The sequence below is a fragment of the Dermochelys coriacea genome, chromosome 5, assembly GCF_009764565.3.
Source record: "Dermochelys coriacea isolate rDerCor1 chromosome 5, rDerCor1.pri.v4, whole genome shotgun sequence".
Lineage (NCBI taxonomy): Eukaryota > Metazoa > Chordata > Testudines > Dermochelyidae > Dermochelys > Dermochelys coriacea.
Window position 1 is genome coordinate 70274744 of NC_050072.1, and position 20181 is coordinate 70294924.

General features: G+C 38.2%; 1 protein-coding gene across 7 annotated transcripts in view; it reads right to left on the reverse strand.

Annotated features, from left to right (window-relative positions):
- Positions 1–20181, reverse strand: part of PJA2 (praja ring finger ubiquitin ligase 2) — an 89892-nt gene that overhangs the window by 42224 nt on the left and 27487 nt on the right. For 5 of the 7 annotated variants that reach the window (XM_043514892.1, XM_038402760.2, XM_043514894.1 and 2 more), the window contains one exon: positions 1264–1464. In XM_043514892.1, coding sequence (XP_043370827.1) covers positions 1264–1462 — 199 coding nt within the window. In that variant the 5' untranslated portion in view covers positions 1463–1464. The remainder of the gene's footprint in view (positions 1–1263; positions 1465–20181) is intronic. The other 2 variants (XM_043514895.1, XM_043514893.1) reach the window with 1 other exon arrangement.

Sequence of the window (20181 nt, forward strand, 5' to 3'; positions counted from 1 at the left end):
GGGTTATAGAGCACAGCACATTACTATTAGACATAAGTTTACAAGAAAATATAGCAGCAAAAAGTCAATGAAAGTTTGAGCTACATCTGTAGAAGAGTCACATCATGGAACAGAGAGGTAATATTCCTTTTACCATATACCTCCTCTGAACACCTTAAACAATATGTTCAATGTGGGCACTTCATTATCTAAAAAGATAGTGACAAACTACAGGGAGTTCAGACCAAAAAAAAGCAACAAAAATAGTCATGGGGTTAGCACTGATCTACCAGAAAACTAAGATGCAAATAAGGTAAATATCTGCATAAAACTCACTCTGAACATTTGAAAGATGTAAACACAAAAGGGGAACAGGAATTTCTTAGCACAATAAAAAAAGCTTTCAAAAATAATGGAATGGAATTATGTGAAGAGTTTCCAAAAAAGTGAGATCTTCTGGCTTTTGGAATAGTCTCTTAAGTGAAAGAGTGGTAAATATTACTTGCATAATTAAATTTGTTAGTCTCTAAGATGCCACAAGTACTCCTTTTCTTTTTACAAATATTACTTGGCACATTTAAGACTAGACTGCAAAAACATTTACGAATATACGATAGACTCAAAAGAAGAGGGACTATACATATGATCTAATAGGTCATTTTGAATTTCTAGATTCAATTATTCTAACTGAATGCTACTTTAACTTCATGAATTATGGATGAAGTTTAAAATTAGCAAACCAAAGAAAACTGAATATTCATGAAAAGGGGAAAATAATGTCCATTTGCTATTTCAGTATTTCTTTTTCGCTCTCATATTTTTATTGTAATTATTTACAAATAGTCGAATTAACTTCTGGTTAACTCTGCTAAGTCAATGGACTTACATGATGGAAGAATTTGGCTCATGAAATGTAAAGTATTTTGTTTTCTAGCTCGATTTGAGGCAGCAAATAAACATGATGTATTTTCCTCTTACATGTGAATTATTCAAGAATCTGGTGCTGGGGTAAGATAAGATTTCTATAATATAGTCATGGTTACAATTATATGTTTTGTGAGATTTTATTAAATTTAAATCTTTCAGTGTTGCTCTACTTTATTTTATGAAGTAAATTTAAACATTTCAAGATAAATACTAATGTTCATTAAACTTCACATTGAATTTTTGATGCAGAACATATGACCTGTAGTTTGTTCATATGACTTTAAACATTCTATACATTTCCATCTCCGTTCCCTCCCAAAGAAAATGTGTCTCAGTTTGAAATTACAGAGAACGCACATAAAGACTTCTCTTTTTGAACATCATCTAATTCTAATCCTTCACATTCTCCATTCTGTTGGCTTGAATTTCTGTCTTGATTCATCAAAGATGGTCTAAAACTGACATACGCATGTCTTCTTCCATATCTTCTCCCTGTAATGGTCTGATATCCTCCTGCTGGTTTGGGCCAAGCAGGTTTGCCAGCTTCTTGACCCATTGCTGCAAGAAATAAAACAGGAAAAAATAAATACATTAGATAAGAGGGAGGGAAAACAAAAATCCATTCCCCACATTCCCCTTAAGTTTGATTTGTTTGAGCAGCGAATCATTTTCCACAATAAATTTTCCATTTTTCCTCTTTAAAGTGTTGAGGTGCATTGGCATGAACATTTTTTTTAAATCTGTATATAACCAGTGAACACTACCAGCTTAAATTTTAGTTCTTTTGATGCTAATGGCATATAAAAGTACACTTGACCAGACTTTTCTCCTTGTTTTAAATAATATTTACTGATTAGAGTCTGTCAGGATAAAAAGACAGACTCTGCAGTAAATAAAGGCTTAAAAACAAACACTGGGCCAAACTCATCCCTAATGTAGCTCATCTGAAATCAGGAACTAGTTTGACATAATACATTTTGCTCTATTCCTGATTTTTATCATTCCTCATCCCTTTCATATTTCTGAGTGACACAAATGTCTCAATCTGGAACAGTCAGCACTGTAAAATTAGGATTTAGTTATTTGATAAACCATCCAAAGCACAACTATGAACTACTTATTTTTAAGAACAATCTATGTAAAGGCTTTGCTGAAAGAACAATCTACTTTCATTAAACGCATGCTACAAAAAAAAAAGTGTTCAGAAGTTACAGTAGTCCACTAAGCAAAAGAAAAGTATATTGATATTATATTTATATAAACTTAGCATTTTGTCATAAAGGCATAATATATGCTACAAAAACATGATTAAGAAAAGAGTTAAGAACAACTGTAGCTCACATCCAGTATTTCTTAAGAAGTGCTGATTTAAGAATTGCTGCCTCAAAGAAAAAATTTCACTTGTATGAGCCAGGTAAAGCAACAACTTTAAAAGGGCAGAACTGAACATGGCACAATCCACCCTGTGAGGTCAATAGATCATATCTCAAATTCAAATCTTCACTACAAACACTTTCTGGTTTTTGTGATTAGATTTTTTCCTTATATATGCAAAAATTTACAAATAAAGAACGTAGAACACTTGATTGCTCTTCCTTAAATGACATGCATTGCTGCTGATGGGTTTGACATTTTACAGGACCATAAGAAGTTTTATCACAAACTTAAGTACTGTTGAAAATAAGCCTAACAGTAACAGCACAAAAGTTAGCTGGCTCCAGTTAGTCTCTCTCTGGGGTGGGGAAAAATATTGGTAGTCAGAGCACATCTTCTAGAATAAACATTCCAAATCACAAGGGGTAGTGATGGATTCTTTACATTAGGTAACTTTATTAAGAGTAGCCATGCAAAGTAATAACTCATGTGCGATCCTATTATGGTAATAAGATCCAGGCTAAATGGATCTTACTGACTTTACCAAGAAGATACAGTCAAAGGTATAAGAAAACTTGAATAGGAAAAAATGCTGATATACTAGATATTATAAAAGTTTCTGGTGCAATGTTAATTCCAGTTGCAGCCTGCCTGATATAGAAGTGCTCATGTTGCATAATTTCCCCAATTAATGTAATTAAAAGAACTATACTTCAGAAGTTCAGCAGCTTTCTTACATACAAGTAATTTTTCCAGTCAATTGGCCATCTTTAACTTTGCTGGATATTCAATTAACACTTTAGCTTTTGTAATCTTGACAGCCACCAAAATGTAGATGGGGCAAGGACAAGAGGGAGTTTAGTTTCTCTGAGAGCCCACATTCAAAGACAGCAAATATATTTGGAGTTCAAATGGAAGTTCTATTTTTCCTAGCTGTTACAAATATTCTTTCTTTAAGAACCATGCTCAGTTCAGTGGAGACAAGTGGAGACAGTGGAGACAAGCTCGATAAAGTTGTTTGTTTAGACATATGATGCCAATGATCAGGAGATTTCCGCATGTGCACTCAAGCACTTTTTCTACTACCAAAGCTAGTACCTATATTAGGCCAACTGTCAAGAATGGTGCAACTGCACAGGTGGTAACAGTATAAATATTAAGAGTAGATGGGGTGCTGGTGTTTCTACCTCTCTCATAAAAACCTTCACCACTGCTGAAGCACGTATTAATTATGCCAACACAGACACATCAAAGGAGGCAATTTTTTGTTCCAAGCAGGATGAAGCCAGAGCCAATCCTTAGAAAAAAATCTGGAGAGAATTTTTTTTTTCCTGGAGCTTCTCTCAGCTAAGATACCACCCTTTAAAAACTTCAGCTGAAGAAATGGATGTAGGAGGGCTACTTATTACAACCGAAGGGCTTCCAGCAGAAGTCATTTGGGCTGCAGGTATGTCAATATTCTCAAAAAAGTTTAAAGAACTGTAACTGTCGTGATTTTAAAGTATAATCTGGATACTAGACATTTTTCTGAGGAAGACAATGGTTATATTGGTTTCAGTATTAAAAGGCGAATCTGGAGAATTTCTGGATGGTGAACACAAAGAAAAATGCGTGCAAGGTAAACATTAATGGAATAATTTCACATAAATTTTAGGAACTCAGTTACAAAGCATCTATAAAGCACCTTAAAGGAGAACCAGGTTGTGCCTCAATTACAGAGTGATAAATATAAGATATTATTCATGTCAAATTGGGAAAGATACAAATTTGGAAGTTCCTGGGAGATTCTCTCAATTTAAGGACTTCTGTTGTGCTTGAACTTCATCACTAAGAAAAGGCACTATGTGAGTCTGGATCTTGTTATTTATGCTTTTTCTGAGAAGTTATTTAAAGCAAATAGCATCTTAAATAAACTATTAAACAAGGAATCATTTTATTATTTATGCTTCATTATTGAAGATATGGAGAGCCATTACGGGTGACCTATTCTCATTTTGGAGCAGTATTTTAATTTACATATACTTTAATCTATACATTAAATGCACATCAAGTTTCATGAGGTTTACAGGAATTCCTGAAGGCTTAAAGAAAGACTTTCAGGATCACATTTCCCCCCTTTTATATTTCAGAGTTGGTGTGACTTTAGCACTCAAGAAAGGTACTAAATCAATAATCATGGAAATTGAGGTCCTCTATTTATCCCATGATGTACAGCATGGACAGTGCGAAAGCAAAATTCTCTATACTACTCTACCAACATGCCTCAATTCTGCTCTGTGATGGGCCTCTTCTAAGGATTAGAGATAAGTGCAGTTTCCTTACCCACTCAATCCCTGGCTTTTCTTGCTAACAAAGATGCCAGCTGTGTTGGCACTTTTGTCACTAAGAACTGTATTTAGCTAATGAACTCATTCACATGAATCAGCTTTAGAAGATAAGAGCCTTCAAGTAATTGTTGACCTCAGAGCTAAGATTTTATATAATTTATATGCCCAACAAAATTTTCATAGTTGATTCTCTGTATCGCATTGGCTCTTTTTGGCATAGTATGTTGCAAGCCCCTATCTAGTTTACTGTCCACTACATTATCTAGATCCTTTTCAGCATTACAACTACCTCTTACTCACTGAATCTGTGTCTCTGAATATGTTTTAGGACCATTAGACTTCCCCACCACCACCTTAGCCATTCAAACATAAAACCCTCCTGGTTATATTGCCAATATAGTGAAGTGCTGAGCAAGTACTTTAACTAAGTAAAGCACCACACATCTGTCTGTGGAAGCCATCACTATAGAAAAATAATTCAATAGTTAAAAGCAGCAACGTTTACACAGAAGATTAAGAGCTAATATAAAAAAAGTCTTCTCTTGTAGGTGCCAGATTCATTTGACTTTTCAAGCCTCTGGCCAAGTGATATGCAGTTCCAATTCCCCATCACAGCATCTAACTTTGGGCCCTCTTTTGTTTCCACCATTCTTCCCACTTTCTTGGGAAAGCAACCCAATTCCCAGAGCACTGCCTGAGTCTACCAGTGAGCCGCTAACCCATAGTGTAGCTCTAGAGCAACGGCAAAGAAGATAAATAATCATTTATTATGTTTAAAATTACAAAAGCCTTTCAACTATTTACAACTGTGTTGTGGTTGTCTGAATAGCTAAGACATTTTAAAGCTACAAATAGAATCTTATCTTCACTGGTGTCAATGCAGCGCCACATCCAATAACAAAGGGTTGGGCCCAAGTTTCGGCAATAGCAGAAATGTCTGACTGCCACAGATTTTGACTGAAATTGCTTTTTGGGCAATGCTTAAGTAATCAATTTGCTTTTCCTCAATCTATACATGGCTTATGATGTGATGATTAGAAACATGGGGGGCTTGCATGCAGAGTAGGTTTAATATTGCGAAAAGGGAAGTTAGCATGCAGAAATTAATTTTTAAAATTTCCATTTATGTTGACATACCTCCTTTTCCATTCCCCCACTGATACAAGAGATTTTTGAGCTGCTCTACTCTGGTTACTGAATTCAGTATTAAGAACATTGCCCTGCCCGCATTAGCTGAAGCAAGGGAAATATAGAAATAAAATTATCTAAATTAGTAACAATTGGAGTAGCAGCAGTAGATCTTAACATCAAGATACATAAAGAAATATAAAGAAAATAAGATAATTGTTTATATTCATAAGTATTTAATAATTTATAAAGGCAGTTTCAAGTGCTTATAGCTAGGAATAGTAAAAATGGCAGTTTGGGGTAGTCACAATCAGAAACACTAAGATGGCAGTCTTGGAGCAATTTGGCCTATGGCAAGCATGCAGGCTGAGATTAAACACAGATGACTCCAAAACCTGAAGGGAGGGGTCAGTGAGGCAAGGCGCAAGTTTACAACTAGGTCCAGCTTCGATTGACAGACATCTAGCAGCCCTGATTGATTTATAAGAACTAACCAATCAGAGAGGGCTTAAAGATGATTGGAGAATAGGTATGCTAATTATAAGGATTAAGGGAATAACCAGTCAGAATAGGCCAAAAACTGTATATAAAGCAGAGAGCTGACAGGCTTGAATTAGCAGAAGGAAGAGGTCAGGAGTAGAAGGTTGAGAAGTAGGAGAAGGAGGCAGATCAGAGCATTAAAGAGAGTAGAAAAGGGTTAGGTTTTTGTGATGGAAGAAGAAAATCACCGCGAGCAGTGGTGCAGAAGCAGCAGCAGCGAAGAAGGGGCATCTGAGATAGAACAGAAGGATCCCGAGCGAGGGAAAAGAAGCCTGCAGAAAGTAAGCATGACAGCCATAGTGTGTGTGTGTGTGTGTATATGTGTGTATATATATATATATATATATATATATATATATATATAATATATAAATATAAATATATATATAAATATATAAAAATAGAAATAAGGTTCATAAGTGGGTATGCTGGGAATAATAAAATTGGATGCATCTGTATGTATGTTTGTTGCTGTGTATAAAGTTTAGTGTTTAATTAAAACTGATGTCAGCATCCTACATATGATTATCACTGCATGTAGAACATACTCAAAACCACTTCCATGACATTGCAATATTGGGTACTTTAATGCACATATTTGTTCTAACAGAATTTGTGTTTCTATTTCTTAATGCATGCTTTCAACATTTATTGTATTGAGGAATATTAATACATTAAATAAAGAATATTTTGTTTTTGAAGATTACTGCCTGATCCTTCGAGCACCAGGCTGTATCCATGTCCTCCCAAGGGTAAAGAGTTAGGCTTTTCTGGAGAACTTGTAGCACCTTAGAGACTAACAAATTTATTTGAGCATAAGCTTTCATGAGCTACAGCTCACTTCATGAAGAGTTTCCTGAAGGGAAACCCTGGTAAAACCTGGCAATTTATCTAGGGCAGGCCATATCCTTTCACCTACCAAAATAGATAATTGAGTTACTGAAATAAGTAAGCTATTGTGGGGGTGCCTCAAGTCTGGTTTTGGGGGTAACACTACTTCTATTATAAATGAAAAGTTACCTACTTGTGTCAGTGCAACTCAGAAGAGCCCTGCCAGAAGAGTCTTTAAGCAGAGAAATCGTGTGCTAACCTCTTCCTGCCTCCTCAGTACATCCGAGGAATTGCTTTATTTGTCCATAAAGCCTTTACAGTTTGAAGTCAATCACATATTATCTTCACTTAGTCTCTTACCAGGCATTTTCACAACTTGCAGAGCCCACTTCAGCAACCAAGATAAACTTATTGTTAAATAGGTAAGGTTCATGTGTTCAGTCACTCGTTTTACTCAATCCACTCACTTCTAGTTATAGCCCCAAAAATATTTTCAAACACTGTCATCAAAAGTACCTCACGTATCCCCAGACCCGCTGACAACAATTCCAGGCCTCGGGGCAGAACAAAGGGCCCCCAGCCCGCACGGACACAGTCCGCGGTGCTGCGCCTGTGCTGGCTGTTACCCAGCAAGCTGCCGGCTGTGCTGCTGGGCGCACTCTTCCGGCATGGCCAGGGCGTACACATGTCCACCCGGTTGCCTTTGCTGCCACTGGTACCACCCCTCGTGCGCCTAGGAACACTGCCAGAGGTGACTAGTGCGAGAGACATAAAGAGGGACACCATCTAAGGAGGTGGACATGTGACATTCCCGCGTGACCTCCCACATGACTCTGCCCTGCCCCAAGCCCAAGGCCCCTGTGCTCTCCCTGTCCTCTCCTCCCCATCCCATGTTACCTGAGGGCAGGGGGAGGCTCTGTCCTCCTGCTGTATCGGGCCGGCTCCCCCTGGCTGTTCGGCTGCTCTTCTGGCAGCCAGGCTCCAGAGCCACTCCAGGATGCTGCCTGGTGCAGCACAGCAGCTGCCTGGGAAAGCGCCTGGATGCGGCAGCAGCAAGCCACCCCCCCATGCTCAGCTTCTGGTGACAGGGGCCAGGTGAGCTGGAGGTCCCCCCTCCCGGCATGGTCAGAATTGGCTCCTGTCCACAGAAGCTGAGCCTGGGTAGGGAGTGGGCTGCTGCTGTCTCTGCTCCCTGCCTTGCCCAGGCTCAGCTTCTGGGGACAGGAGCTGACTCTGAGCATGCTGAGGAGGGCTCCGGCTCATTCAGCGACTGTCCCTAGAGAAGCTGAGCCCCAGGACAGCCGCTGCGCTGAATCAGGCAGCGTGGCCAGAAGAGGAGAGGCTCTGGCCCCGCCTCTTCCCTTCCAGCTAAACTAACTTTTGACAGTGTTTTGCAGGTGCAGAGAGAATATTTTCTTCATTTCAGTTTATTCAACTAGTTCAGTTCAATGACTACTTCATTCAAAGTTAAGAAACCAGGAAAGTTTGTTTTCCTCTTTCAATTGATGAATAAAATGGAGATGTGAGAGGGTGAGATCTACTTACTAGCTCTAATGCCTTGACAGACACTGGGTGACCAGAAACAATCAACTCAGTTTATAATACTGCCTTTGTTTAATAGAGCAATTAGTTTTAAATGTAAAATATGTTCTGATAAACCTTTTTCTTACATATCAAGCACATTTAAGGTAATTTTATTTAACTAATACAGCCCAAATTTATTTTTTGTGTGTGCATTTTAAATTGAATTCTAATTTTCATTCAAATAGAGCTCGACACACAAATCACAAGTAAAAAAAGGCTAATTTATTAAATAAGAAATGTATCATTCACCATTTTATAATATAATAAAAAATATAAAAATTAAGACTGAATGTTATATGTTAAGCTATATAACTGCTTAAGTCAATTTGTAAAGATATAGTGTATTCCTTTTAGTTATAAAAAAGAACCACCAATTTAGCATATAGGCTACAATTAGTAGCATTTAGTGTCAAGACTAGAGTTAGTTTCAAATCAGGACGCTTTAATGGTTACCAACCAATGAAATAACTAAAGTACAAATGTAAAACAAAGATTAAAAGTAATGATTTAAATCAAGATTTTTGTTGTGTGATTTAAATCACTCCACCCTGGCTGAGATCTTGAAAATCTGGCCTTATGTTCCTAGCACTTCCTCCAATCCTGTTTTTTAAACATCAAGCAATTAAGTTTCCTCCACTTCCTTTGAAAGACTATTCCATAGTTCAAATGATCTTCTGCTCTGGACATTTTTCCAGATATTCTGCTTAAGTTTTCCCTTACTTAATTTCATCCACTTAAATCACTCTAAATAAATCCTCTCTTTCTTGGTATATATTCTCTCCTCTGACCTACTACTTTTAGCAGTCACTAAACCAAGAAACATTTAGTAATTTTAGTCTTTCCAGCCACTTTAAATCACTTTCATTGCCTTTTCCTGGAATCCTTCCATATAGCTTTAGCTTGCTAATATGCATGATTCCAGAACAGAATGCAGTATTTCAGGTGAAAGCTCAGACCTTTATAGTGCTGGACTATCACATCCTTCTATGACATCACTGTCTACACAGCCCAAAATTGCACTGGTTTTTTTGCTGCCATATAATATTGCAAAGCCCTGCCAGAGGTGACACAATTTGCTGTCAGCTATCAAACCTATGTCACTTTTTCAAATGTCTCTCTTCCACTAACTATTTTGATCTACAATATTTTACAATTATTCAAGCTAAAATTTCATTTTTTTCCCATTATCTGCCATATTTCCAGCCACTCTAAGGCTTGTTCTACACTAGCAACTTATGTCAATATAACATAGTTACTGATCTAACTCCTGGCGTAGACAGTGCCCTCCAGCTGACATATCTACCGCCTTTCGGGGAAGTGGAGTACCTACGCCAGGGGTCGGCAACCTTTCAGAAGTGGTGTGCTGTGTCTTCATTTATTCACTTTAATTTAAGGTTTTGCGTGCCAGTAATACATTTTAACTTTTTTTTTAAGAAGGTGTCGCTCGAAAAGTCTATATATTATATAATTAAACTATTGTCGTATGTAAAGTAAACAAGGTTTTCAAAACGTTTAAGAAGCTTCATTTAAAATTAAATTAAAATGCTGATCTTGCGCTGCCGGCCCGCTCAGCCCGCTGCCAGCCTGGGGTTCCATTCACCTAGGCCGGCAGCAGGCTGAGCAGGATCTGAGGCAGGGACCCCAGCTGGCAATGGGCTGGCAGCCAGGACCCCAGACCGGCAGCGGGCTAGTGATTTAAATCACTAGTCAGGAAGACTCCATTTAATCGTGGTTTCTACATAAAAGTGAATTCTTGTTGGTTGTTATAATCTTAATACATATTCTTCACAACTCAGATAGATGGAGGTCTCATTTTTAGAAGGCACACACTATACATTTTTAAGTGATTTATTTTCACATTAGTTTTACAGCTATATCAGAAAATGAATGATTGTTTGGTTATTTCATTTACCAAAGGTAATTGAAACAGATATTTATGAAGTCATTGGGAGGTAAACTATCTCCAATTCAACAGGTTAATCATTAATATTTGGAGGATTTTCTTGCCATGCTGTATTAAGAGGAGATCACCACCAGACAGACATTTAAATTGTTTTATTTACCTAAAACAACAACGTTATGTAGTCTGTTTTTTTTCTTCAACAGCAAACATATAATATCTTAACAAACGTGCATCTGAATTTTTGAATTTAGTTAAACATTCAAGTTTTTTAAAATCAGGTTTGTTTTTGTTAAAATTGTTTTAAACTAAAATAGTTAAATTCAATATTTAAAAAAAAAATTAAATGGACTACGTCAGCCAGAGGCTGACAGAGCCAACATGAGAAACTTAAAATATTGGCTTCTGCAGCTAACTCAGTCAACTTCACCTTCATTTTCCTGTTTGTTCATAACCTGGAAAAGAAAAACAAGCTTTCCTGCTTTTTTAGGTCCCAAACAATTTCTCAATTTGTAATGAATTAGTCCAAAGGAAAAACTTATTTTCTACAGTGGCAGAAGAAGCTACTGCTGTTAAGTGAGATTATCACTTCAACGGTCTCTGAATCCAAGTGCTTAAGTGACTTCCACCAGTTCACTGATGTGACTTTCTTTAAAACATCATCAGCAAACATGTATTTCTTGAATGGTTCTTATTCCCAAACTGGGTGTCTTGTACGGCCTGCTGCCATTATAGGTTTTCCCTTCTCATGAGAGAATGGTATAGTAGACCTCAAATCAATGAAGGCTACACTCAGAAAGACTTCAAGACTTCTGGAATATGCTCCTCAAACTGTTTCACTATTGTTTCTACTGCCTATCCCTCCCTTCTCACATTCATCTCCAGACTTCTTTTCCTTGTCCAGATCTATTCTGCCCCCAACAATCTTCTGTTCATTGAACTTTTTGAAACTTTGCACTGTTAGAGAGAAGTAAGGGATTGACTCTGTGTGCACAAATTTGCAGAGAGACAAAGTTGAGGTCTGTTATTTTTCACCTCTATATATTTTATTTATTTATTTATTTTAAAACATTTTTACTGTTAACAAGCATGTTATCTCTGGAGAGACAAATCCACAGTCTGAGAACTGCAAAACTAAGCATCTCTGATGGTATCTTCTAGACTGAGCACTGAGTCCATTGGGTAGATAGAAAGATTAACCTAAATAATTTATACAGAAGTCCCTGGAACCCCATAAGATTAGTTCCCTAATCCATGAACTATTGGAACTAATTTACAAAACTCTTCTTAAACATTACATGAATATATTGTCTCATACTATAGAATTAGAATTTATAATCCTTATTCCATGATGAGATATCTTTGAGCTATAATGTATCTATCTTTTTTCCCTCAAAAAGCATTTTATGAAAAAAAATCTGATCTAAATCATTGATTTTTATCCATCCTGGTCCTACTAATCTTAGTGCAATGATTACTATACTAAGATGCAACGTGATTGTGACATTGTACTCCATATGTTTATGGAAATATGCTTATGAGTGTGAATATAATGTAACTGGAATATGCTTTATGCAAAAGGTCTCTTGTAATCATTACAAAGCTTATAATCTACTGAGTGTGTTCAACCTATTTGTATGAATGTATCATTCTTGTATCTGAAGCTAGAAATATGAAGTATTACTCTGAAATCCTACTGCAAAGTGGCTTTAATGGTGGTTTGGAATCTTGATTGCTCCCATTGACTAGGACAATTGGTTCTGAATGGGTCTATTTACCTGCAAGCTTTCTTGTGTATGTGGGTAATGAAGAATGAGTTCTTACAGTGACACGTGACCATGTCACATGATACTGGAATCCATCTTAAAACTGGTGTTTTTCCATTTAGAAAGAAGGGTGGGGATCCAGAGAGACAAAAAGATTCCCAACTCAGGCCAAAGCTATAAAAGTGGGTGGAACAGAAAAAAGGGGGTTGCCAGTCAGGAGAAATCTCCTAGTTACCATCTGAGCTGGAATTAACAAGGACTGTACCAAAGGAAAGGATTGGACCCAGAGTAGGAAGGAGTGTAGTCTGTGAAATAAGCTTATTAGAACATCTCTGAGGGTGAGATTTACCTGTATTCAGTTTCTTAATGCATTAGGCTTAGAATTGTGAGTTTTGTTTTATTTTTCTTGTTAACTTACTTTGTTCTGTTATTACTTGAAACCACTTAAATCCTATTTTTTATACTTAGTAAAATCACTTGTGTTTATTAATGAACCCAGAGTAAGTGCTTAATACCTGGGGGAGCAAACAGCTGTGCATATCTCTCTATCAGTGTTGTAGAGAGTGGACCATTTATGAGTTTACCCTGTATAAGCTTTGTACCAGGGGTGGCCAATCTGTGGCTCCAGAGCCACATGCGGCTCTTCAGAAGTTAACATGCAGCTCCTTGTATAGGCACAGACTCCGGGGCTGGAGCTACAGGCACCAACATTCCAATGTGCTGGGGGGTGCTCACTACTCAACCCCTGACTCTATCACAGGCCCTGCCCCCAATCCACCCCCTCCTCTGAAACTGCCATCCCCTCGCTCCTCCCCCTCCCCCCCCGGGCCTCCTGCACACCATGAAACAGCTGATTGGGAGGTGCAGGGAGGGAGGGGAAGGCGCTGAAAATGGGGTGGGAGCTGCTGATGTATTACTGTAGCTCTTTGGAAATGTACATTGGTAAATTCTGGCTCCTTCTCAGACTCAAGTTGGCCACCCCTGCTTTATACAGAGTAAAGCAGATTTATTTGGGGTTTGGATCCCATTAGGAGCTGGGTGTCTGGGTGCTGGAGACAGGAGTACTTGCTGAACTATTTTCAGTTTAGTCTGCAACTCTGGGGGCATGGTTCAGACCCCGGGTCTGTGTTGCAGCAAGCTAGCACGTCTGGCTCAACAAGACAGGGCTCTGGAGTCCCAAGCAACAGGGGAAAACGGGCTCAGAGGTAGTTTCAGCACATCAGGAGACAGTTCCAAGTGGGTCTCTGTGACCTAACCCATCACAGTGACGTTGGGAGAAATATTCAGTTTGGTATGTTGAATCAGTTTAAATACGAATTTATAGTTAGCTTCATTCTTTTGATAAACGGGTATAAATTCAAATGTACATTTTAAACAAATCTAAACTTAAACTGCCTTTGGTGTTTCCATCCATTCTGAAGGTATAACAAGTTCCCTCCCCACCTTCCAGTGGTTTAAATATTTTCCCTTATTGTCTTACAAGCAACAATACTAAACTGAATACTCATATTTTAATATACAAGACAGATACCGTGGAGAAATTTTAACATAATTGAGAAATATAGTTTTAAAGCAAAAATTCACAGAAAAATAATCTTTACAGATACAATTGAAGAGTTTCCTGGGCTCTGCCGTGCTAATGGGTCTAGGGGTAAAGGAAGACTTATTTCCTCATCTGTGACCATGGAATACCAAATAAGACATTCTGTGACAGGCTCATTCACAACTGGAAAAGATGTCAAGGGGCTCTAATGTAGCCTTAATGATGGATTGGTGATTGATTGAGTGATTAATTAATATTAATCAATCTTTGAGACGACAGTGGTCAAGAAAGGTTTGGTCTCCCAAGGGCTACAGAATCAGGAATATCATAATAAGTATCCGTAGAATAACAGACCCTAGAAGCAATATATCAAAAGTCCCTTTATTAAAAAATCCACTATGCAGATAAACAATTACACTAAAATACAAGAGTAGATAGAAAGACAGTGCAAAATGTTTAGCCCTAAGACTGGCACCACTTAAATCTCACATTTCATATCACCTGCTGGGGACCCTGAAGTCATTATCATCATCCAAGATTGTCATCCTAGGGCTCTCTATGCATTCCCCTTCCATCAGCACACTGGCCAAGCAACACCTTTTTATCCTGAGTTATACTTCCGCTTTTTAAGGCTCAAGGGTTCCAACCCGTTTTTCCTTATCCATATTTCCAAACCCCACTAATTAGGGGTGCCCCATTTCTCACTGGCTACCCTCTTAGTTCCCTTAATTCTCATTAACATTACTCCTGGGGGAAATCTGTACCACTGTGCAATGCAGAATTTTGCAGAAATTAATGTTGTGTGCACAGAATTTCCATTTTTCCCCCCCACAGAAATGGCCTGCAGAGATGTTGGCCTCCCCTATGGGCCGCTGGCTTCGGCAGAGCCCAGCTCACAAATAAAAGGCAAGGCCAGGGGGAAGGGAAGGGAAGGGAACTGAAATGTTCCCAGCAGCTGCAGTTCCCAGCACGCTCTGAAGGAAGGAGGCAGCACCAAGCAGGAAACTCTGTGCAAGCCTGGGACCCAGCATCAGGCTGTTTCTCCCTCTGGATCCCTAGGCTCTAGGAGGGTAGGAAGTGTGTGTGTCCAGGCTGGGGAGGGGGGCTATGTGGCTGGGCTCTGGGGGATAGGGGATGTGGGTGTCTGGGCTGGGGCCCCCCCACAGATCACCTCTGAAGGGTAGAGGGTGTGAGTTTCTGGACCAGGGTGTGGGCTGCGGCTGGGCTCTGGGGGATAGGGGTTTTGAGTGTCTGGGCCTGGGAAAGCCCCACGGTTGGGCTCGGGTCAGGGTGGGGGGGTGAGCATCTGGGCTGGTTGGGTACATAGCTGGGCTCTAGGGGGAAGCGGGTATGAGCATCTGACTCCCCGGCTGGACTCTGGAGGGGAGGGGCAGAGAAGCAGGAACTGGGTTGTCGTAGGGGTTTCTTTAACTCTCTACTCCTTGGGGAATATTTGTGTGTTTCTGTATTATTACACATAGTTGCTGACAGGTATTTTGAAATAAATTACCAAAATAATTGAAACTGATGTGATTATATAGTGTTATTTTGATACACAAAATCTGCAGAATTTTAAAATATTGTGTGCAGAATTTTTAATTTTTGGCACAGAATTCCCCCAGGAGTATAATATCTATGTCAATATGTTACCATAGCACGTTCAAGTTACTACAGAATCCCCCAAAACGTTATCATCCGTCATCTTGTGATATTTACTGATACATTGCAGCACATTTCCTAGTCCATTGTCATGTAGTTTCCAGATCAGCAGCACTTAGCACATCTTTTACCGTAATCTTACACTTTACTGGTACAGGGTTGTCTGTCTGTCATCTAGTCACACCAACCTGGTTGAGGCATAACACCTAGTGTAGCTAAACTGAATGCCTTATAGGCCTCAGGCTTATACAACCTGTATTACAACATTTATTAATACCTATATTTCACCTCTATATCCTAAATATACTTAATACATTTTATTGTTGGCTACAAGTCTCCCCCCTTTAATGGGGTGATTCTAAATAAGAATGAATAAGAACCCCATCACACAGATGATTACATTAGCTCTACATGCAACACAGTTACATATGTTACTACACAGCAAACATTATTAATACCTAAATTAGGGATGGTTGCTTTTATTTATTTATTTATTTTAAATGGAGTTTCTTGCAATTGGTAAGCTGTTTTTACTGGCTGTTGCCAGTGGATGGAAATATATGGATGTTTTGATACTGGCTAAGGCTTTATTCTGCTCATGTTTACATATCCATAACATGCGGTGGTCTTTACAGTGGTGATGGATTGTTGGAGCAACCATGGTTGAGAAGGAATGGGTATTGATCAATTAAGGTTGACTTCTTGATATTTCTCGATATCCCAACAATGTTATAATCCTTCCTCCCATATATCAAAATCATCATCATACTACCTTGGACAATTCTTCCTTTTAATCCAATTTTCATACATAAAGGGCTTGGTAATACTTCATCTGCTCCATCTAATAATTTATTCAGTATTTGCTCCGCTTGGTCCATGTCATTACTAATGTCAATTAAATGCACAGTCTTCTGTCTAACAATTATTTTAGCTGTAAATATAACGGTTGTTTGGATGCAAGAAAGACTGGGGGTACTCTGCCTTGTTTGCTCTTGATAATCTAGGTTACAAAAGGATAACAATTTTGTTTTCAAACACAGATACAAGGGAGACTGCTGTATGTCCAATAATCATATGTATTTTTGGCTTAAAACAGAAAATTGGAATTGTGACCTGACACCTAATTTGACTATAATAAACATATCTTTTTGATTTGTTAGACACAATATTGCCCCTTTCCACGGTAGGTCTCCTGCTCCATGCAAGATTTCCATTTGGTCAGTTGCACTGCACATGAGTTAGCTTTGTTGAGTTAGCTTTCAGTAGGTTCCATAGGTACCCTTCTGCCTGGCCACACAGTGGGGTTGCTAACGCAAATACATTACACCTACAGACCCACTGATGCTCCTTTTGAAAGGAACGGGCAGTCTGCGGGACTTGCCATGTCTGGATTTAAAATGCTACAGCAGCACATCTGCACCAATGAAGTAGGGCTTCAGTGTAGACACTATCTGCGTTGATGGAAGTGGTTCTCACGTTGGTGCAGGTAATCCACCTCCCCGAGAGATGGTAGCTAGCTCAACCGAGGGACTTAGATCAGTTTAACGAACGCCGCTCAGGAATGTGGATTTTTCACACCCCTTTCAGACATAGTTAAACCAACCTGTTTAGTATAGACCAGAACTAAGTTTCTTGATGATAAACCACCAGCAGGGGTAATTTCAGTCCTTCCTTAATAATGTTGTCTTCTAGGCAACCTATGGAGTAAATAGCAACTAGTTGACCAAATACATCCCTATCTGGGTCAAACACAGCATGAACAAGACATGCAAGGATTTTGAGTTGCAACATGTTTTACTTAAACAACATGAGTTATGATTAGGATGTGGTGTCCCAAATCCTAGGTTTTTAATTGCACCAGATAATATCACTTGACATTTAGTCAGGAATTTTGCTTTCTCTCCTCCATTTCTTTGAATGAATTTGGGACAATACCAATTTAAGATGTGTACATTCTTAATTAAGATTGGGCACTTTTCCCAATTCTAAAAATTGTAAGGTGCTCGCAATAATATTTACTACAGTCACCATATGCAAAACAGATAATTCCTTCCCCATATATTGATTTCTTCCCTGATCATTATTGTGTTCTATTAATTTTAGTCTGTCTCAAACAATCTTGTTATCTCATGCATGTCAAAAATTGTAAATCTTTCTTCTATTGCTAAAACTTGTATCGCCTTTTAATATTGGGTTAACTAGCTTGTTGGCTTTTTCCTGAGCCATACAGTTAATCTGCCTTCTAATTCTTTCAAAAGCCACCAAGTTCCAAATTAATATTCCTGTTCCAAGTAAACCTGTTACACTCCCCCAAATTCCAAAAGGATCAATTCCACATTTCCTTCTTGAAGGACAGAGGTTCGTCTTTACAGGAATACCTAAATTTGCAATGTCTTTTTTCTGTTACAGCTTTAAATGGTTAGCATGGTATATTTTTTTTTTTAATCCACCTTCCCGCCCCAACCTTACCCCGACTTCCCTTAATTGAAGAAATTGGACAGGAGTGACCAGCTGACTCTCAAATGTGTGATAGCCTGCATATATCCCGTCTCCTTCCATTCCCTTTTTAGTCAATAAATTAGCTTTACTGTTTGGACCTAGAAAAGGTCGGTTTGCAATTACCTTTTATCTTGTGAACATAAAAGGGATTTGCTAAGGAAACTGGCTAAACAGTAATATTAAACAACCAAGTGTTCTTGCATATTTGAGGGGTAAACCCTCAAATACCACAACAATACAAATTTTATAAAGGCATTGCATACCCAAATAAAAATCCAAAAAGAAGACAGTTGAACTGTTAATTGACAATTCATCACAAAAATCAATTCCAGAAGCCACTTTCACCAATTTGGTGTATTGTGAAGAATATATTGTGCAGAATGTGGACTTTCCGCATCAACTTTATTCACCATTAGTTGACTCAATCACATACCAATCAGAGTTTGATCTAAGATAAAGCTCTCAAGGTCAAATTTAGGGTGCACCTTTGTTGGGGTGTCAATCCTAATAACTACCTAATACCATATTACTTAGCTGAGACTTGATTTTTATATTTGCATTCAATTGATTATGTTTAACCATTTATGGCACCAGTAGCCAAAAATATATAGTTACATTATAAAACATTTTAGCTATTACATGCATAGCTATTAATCTATATTAATATTGCCATGGTTTGTTTTTAATGAATTTATATATTTTAACTTGGGTTTGGCCAAACATCTGGCTACATTGCTTGACAAACCCCATATCAAAATTAACAACAGTTTGAACAAAAAGTTTGATTAATATAGAAACCATCTGGGTTAAATTGTTTATGCAGGCAAATATACCTAATTTATGAGTAGCATTTGCAAAAAGGAATTGAACTACCATTATAAAAATGGTGGTTATAATCTATTTCTAATATTAAAATAGTGTGCTATCACAAAAAAGTTTTATTATAATTTTTATACCATTGCCCCCAAAATGTTTGTTCCAACAATAAATAAAATAAATCCCCCAAAATTAAAAAGCCAATGACATAGTCATGTGACATAAAACATATAACCAAGGAACAAATAATCCTAATATTGTTATGTTTTATTTTATATGTTTATATATATTAGAAAACAAAAAGGAAGATCAAAAGAGGTTCTCCCAAAGTTCACTTGTGACTGGGGGAACTCCCACAAGTATTAGTATGAAATGACCACTAAAGTATTCCATGATTGATAGATCAGGCAGTCACCCTGTTTGAATCCTACCACTTCCCCTCAAAGAAGGGGACACACAGAGTATTAAAGAGGGGAGACCTCGGCCTGTGAAACCCACAATGTCTTCCCCTAATTCATGAGCACAAAGCCCATCAGCAAAATCTCAGGTCTATTACCCAACTTCCCCCTAGAGTGTTTATCATGTCCTTTCCATTCAACTGGGGCTGCCCCTATCATTGCTGGCCCCATCAAGTTTCCCACCCATTGAGGCAGGTGGGTTGCATTTGTCTCACATCAACTTCCAGCCATGGGTTCTTGTTATGCCTTTCTCTAATAGATTTACAAACCCTGTAGTAGCCAGTATTTTCTCCCCTTGGTTACACTGTAAACAAGTCACCTCTCAATCTTCTTTCTGACAAACTAAAAAGATTGAACTTTAAGTCTCTCATTACAAGGCATTTTCTCAAGTCCTAAAATCATTTTTGTGTGGTTCTTTTCTATACCTTGTCCAATTTTTCACCATTCCTTTAAATATATTGACACCAGAACCGTACACAATATTCTAATTTACGTCTCACCAATGCCATATACAGAAGTAAAACCACCTTTCTCCACTACTCTCCTATTTATACATCCAAGGATCTTATTAGCCCACTTTCCCATAGCATCACATTGGAAGCTCATGTTCAGTTGCTTGTCCACTATGACCCATAAGCCCTTCTCAAAGTTACTACTTTCCAGGGTAATCTCTCATTCTCTAGGTGTGGCCTGCTTTCCTAATTCCTACGTGTATGAACTCTGCACTTGACTCTATTAAAACACATTTTATTTTAATAGGCCCAGATTAACAAGCAAGCTCTGTATAACTGCCCTCTCCAAATCATTATTTACTATTCCACCTATCTGTGTCATCTACAAATTTTACCAG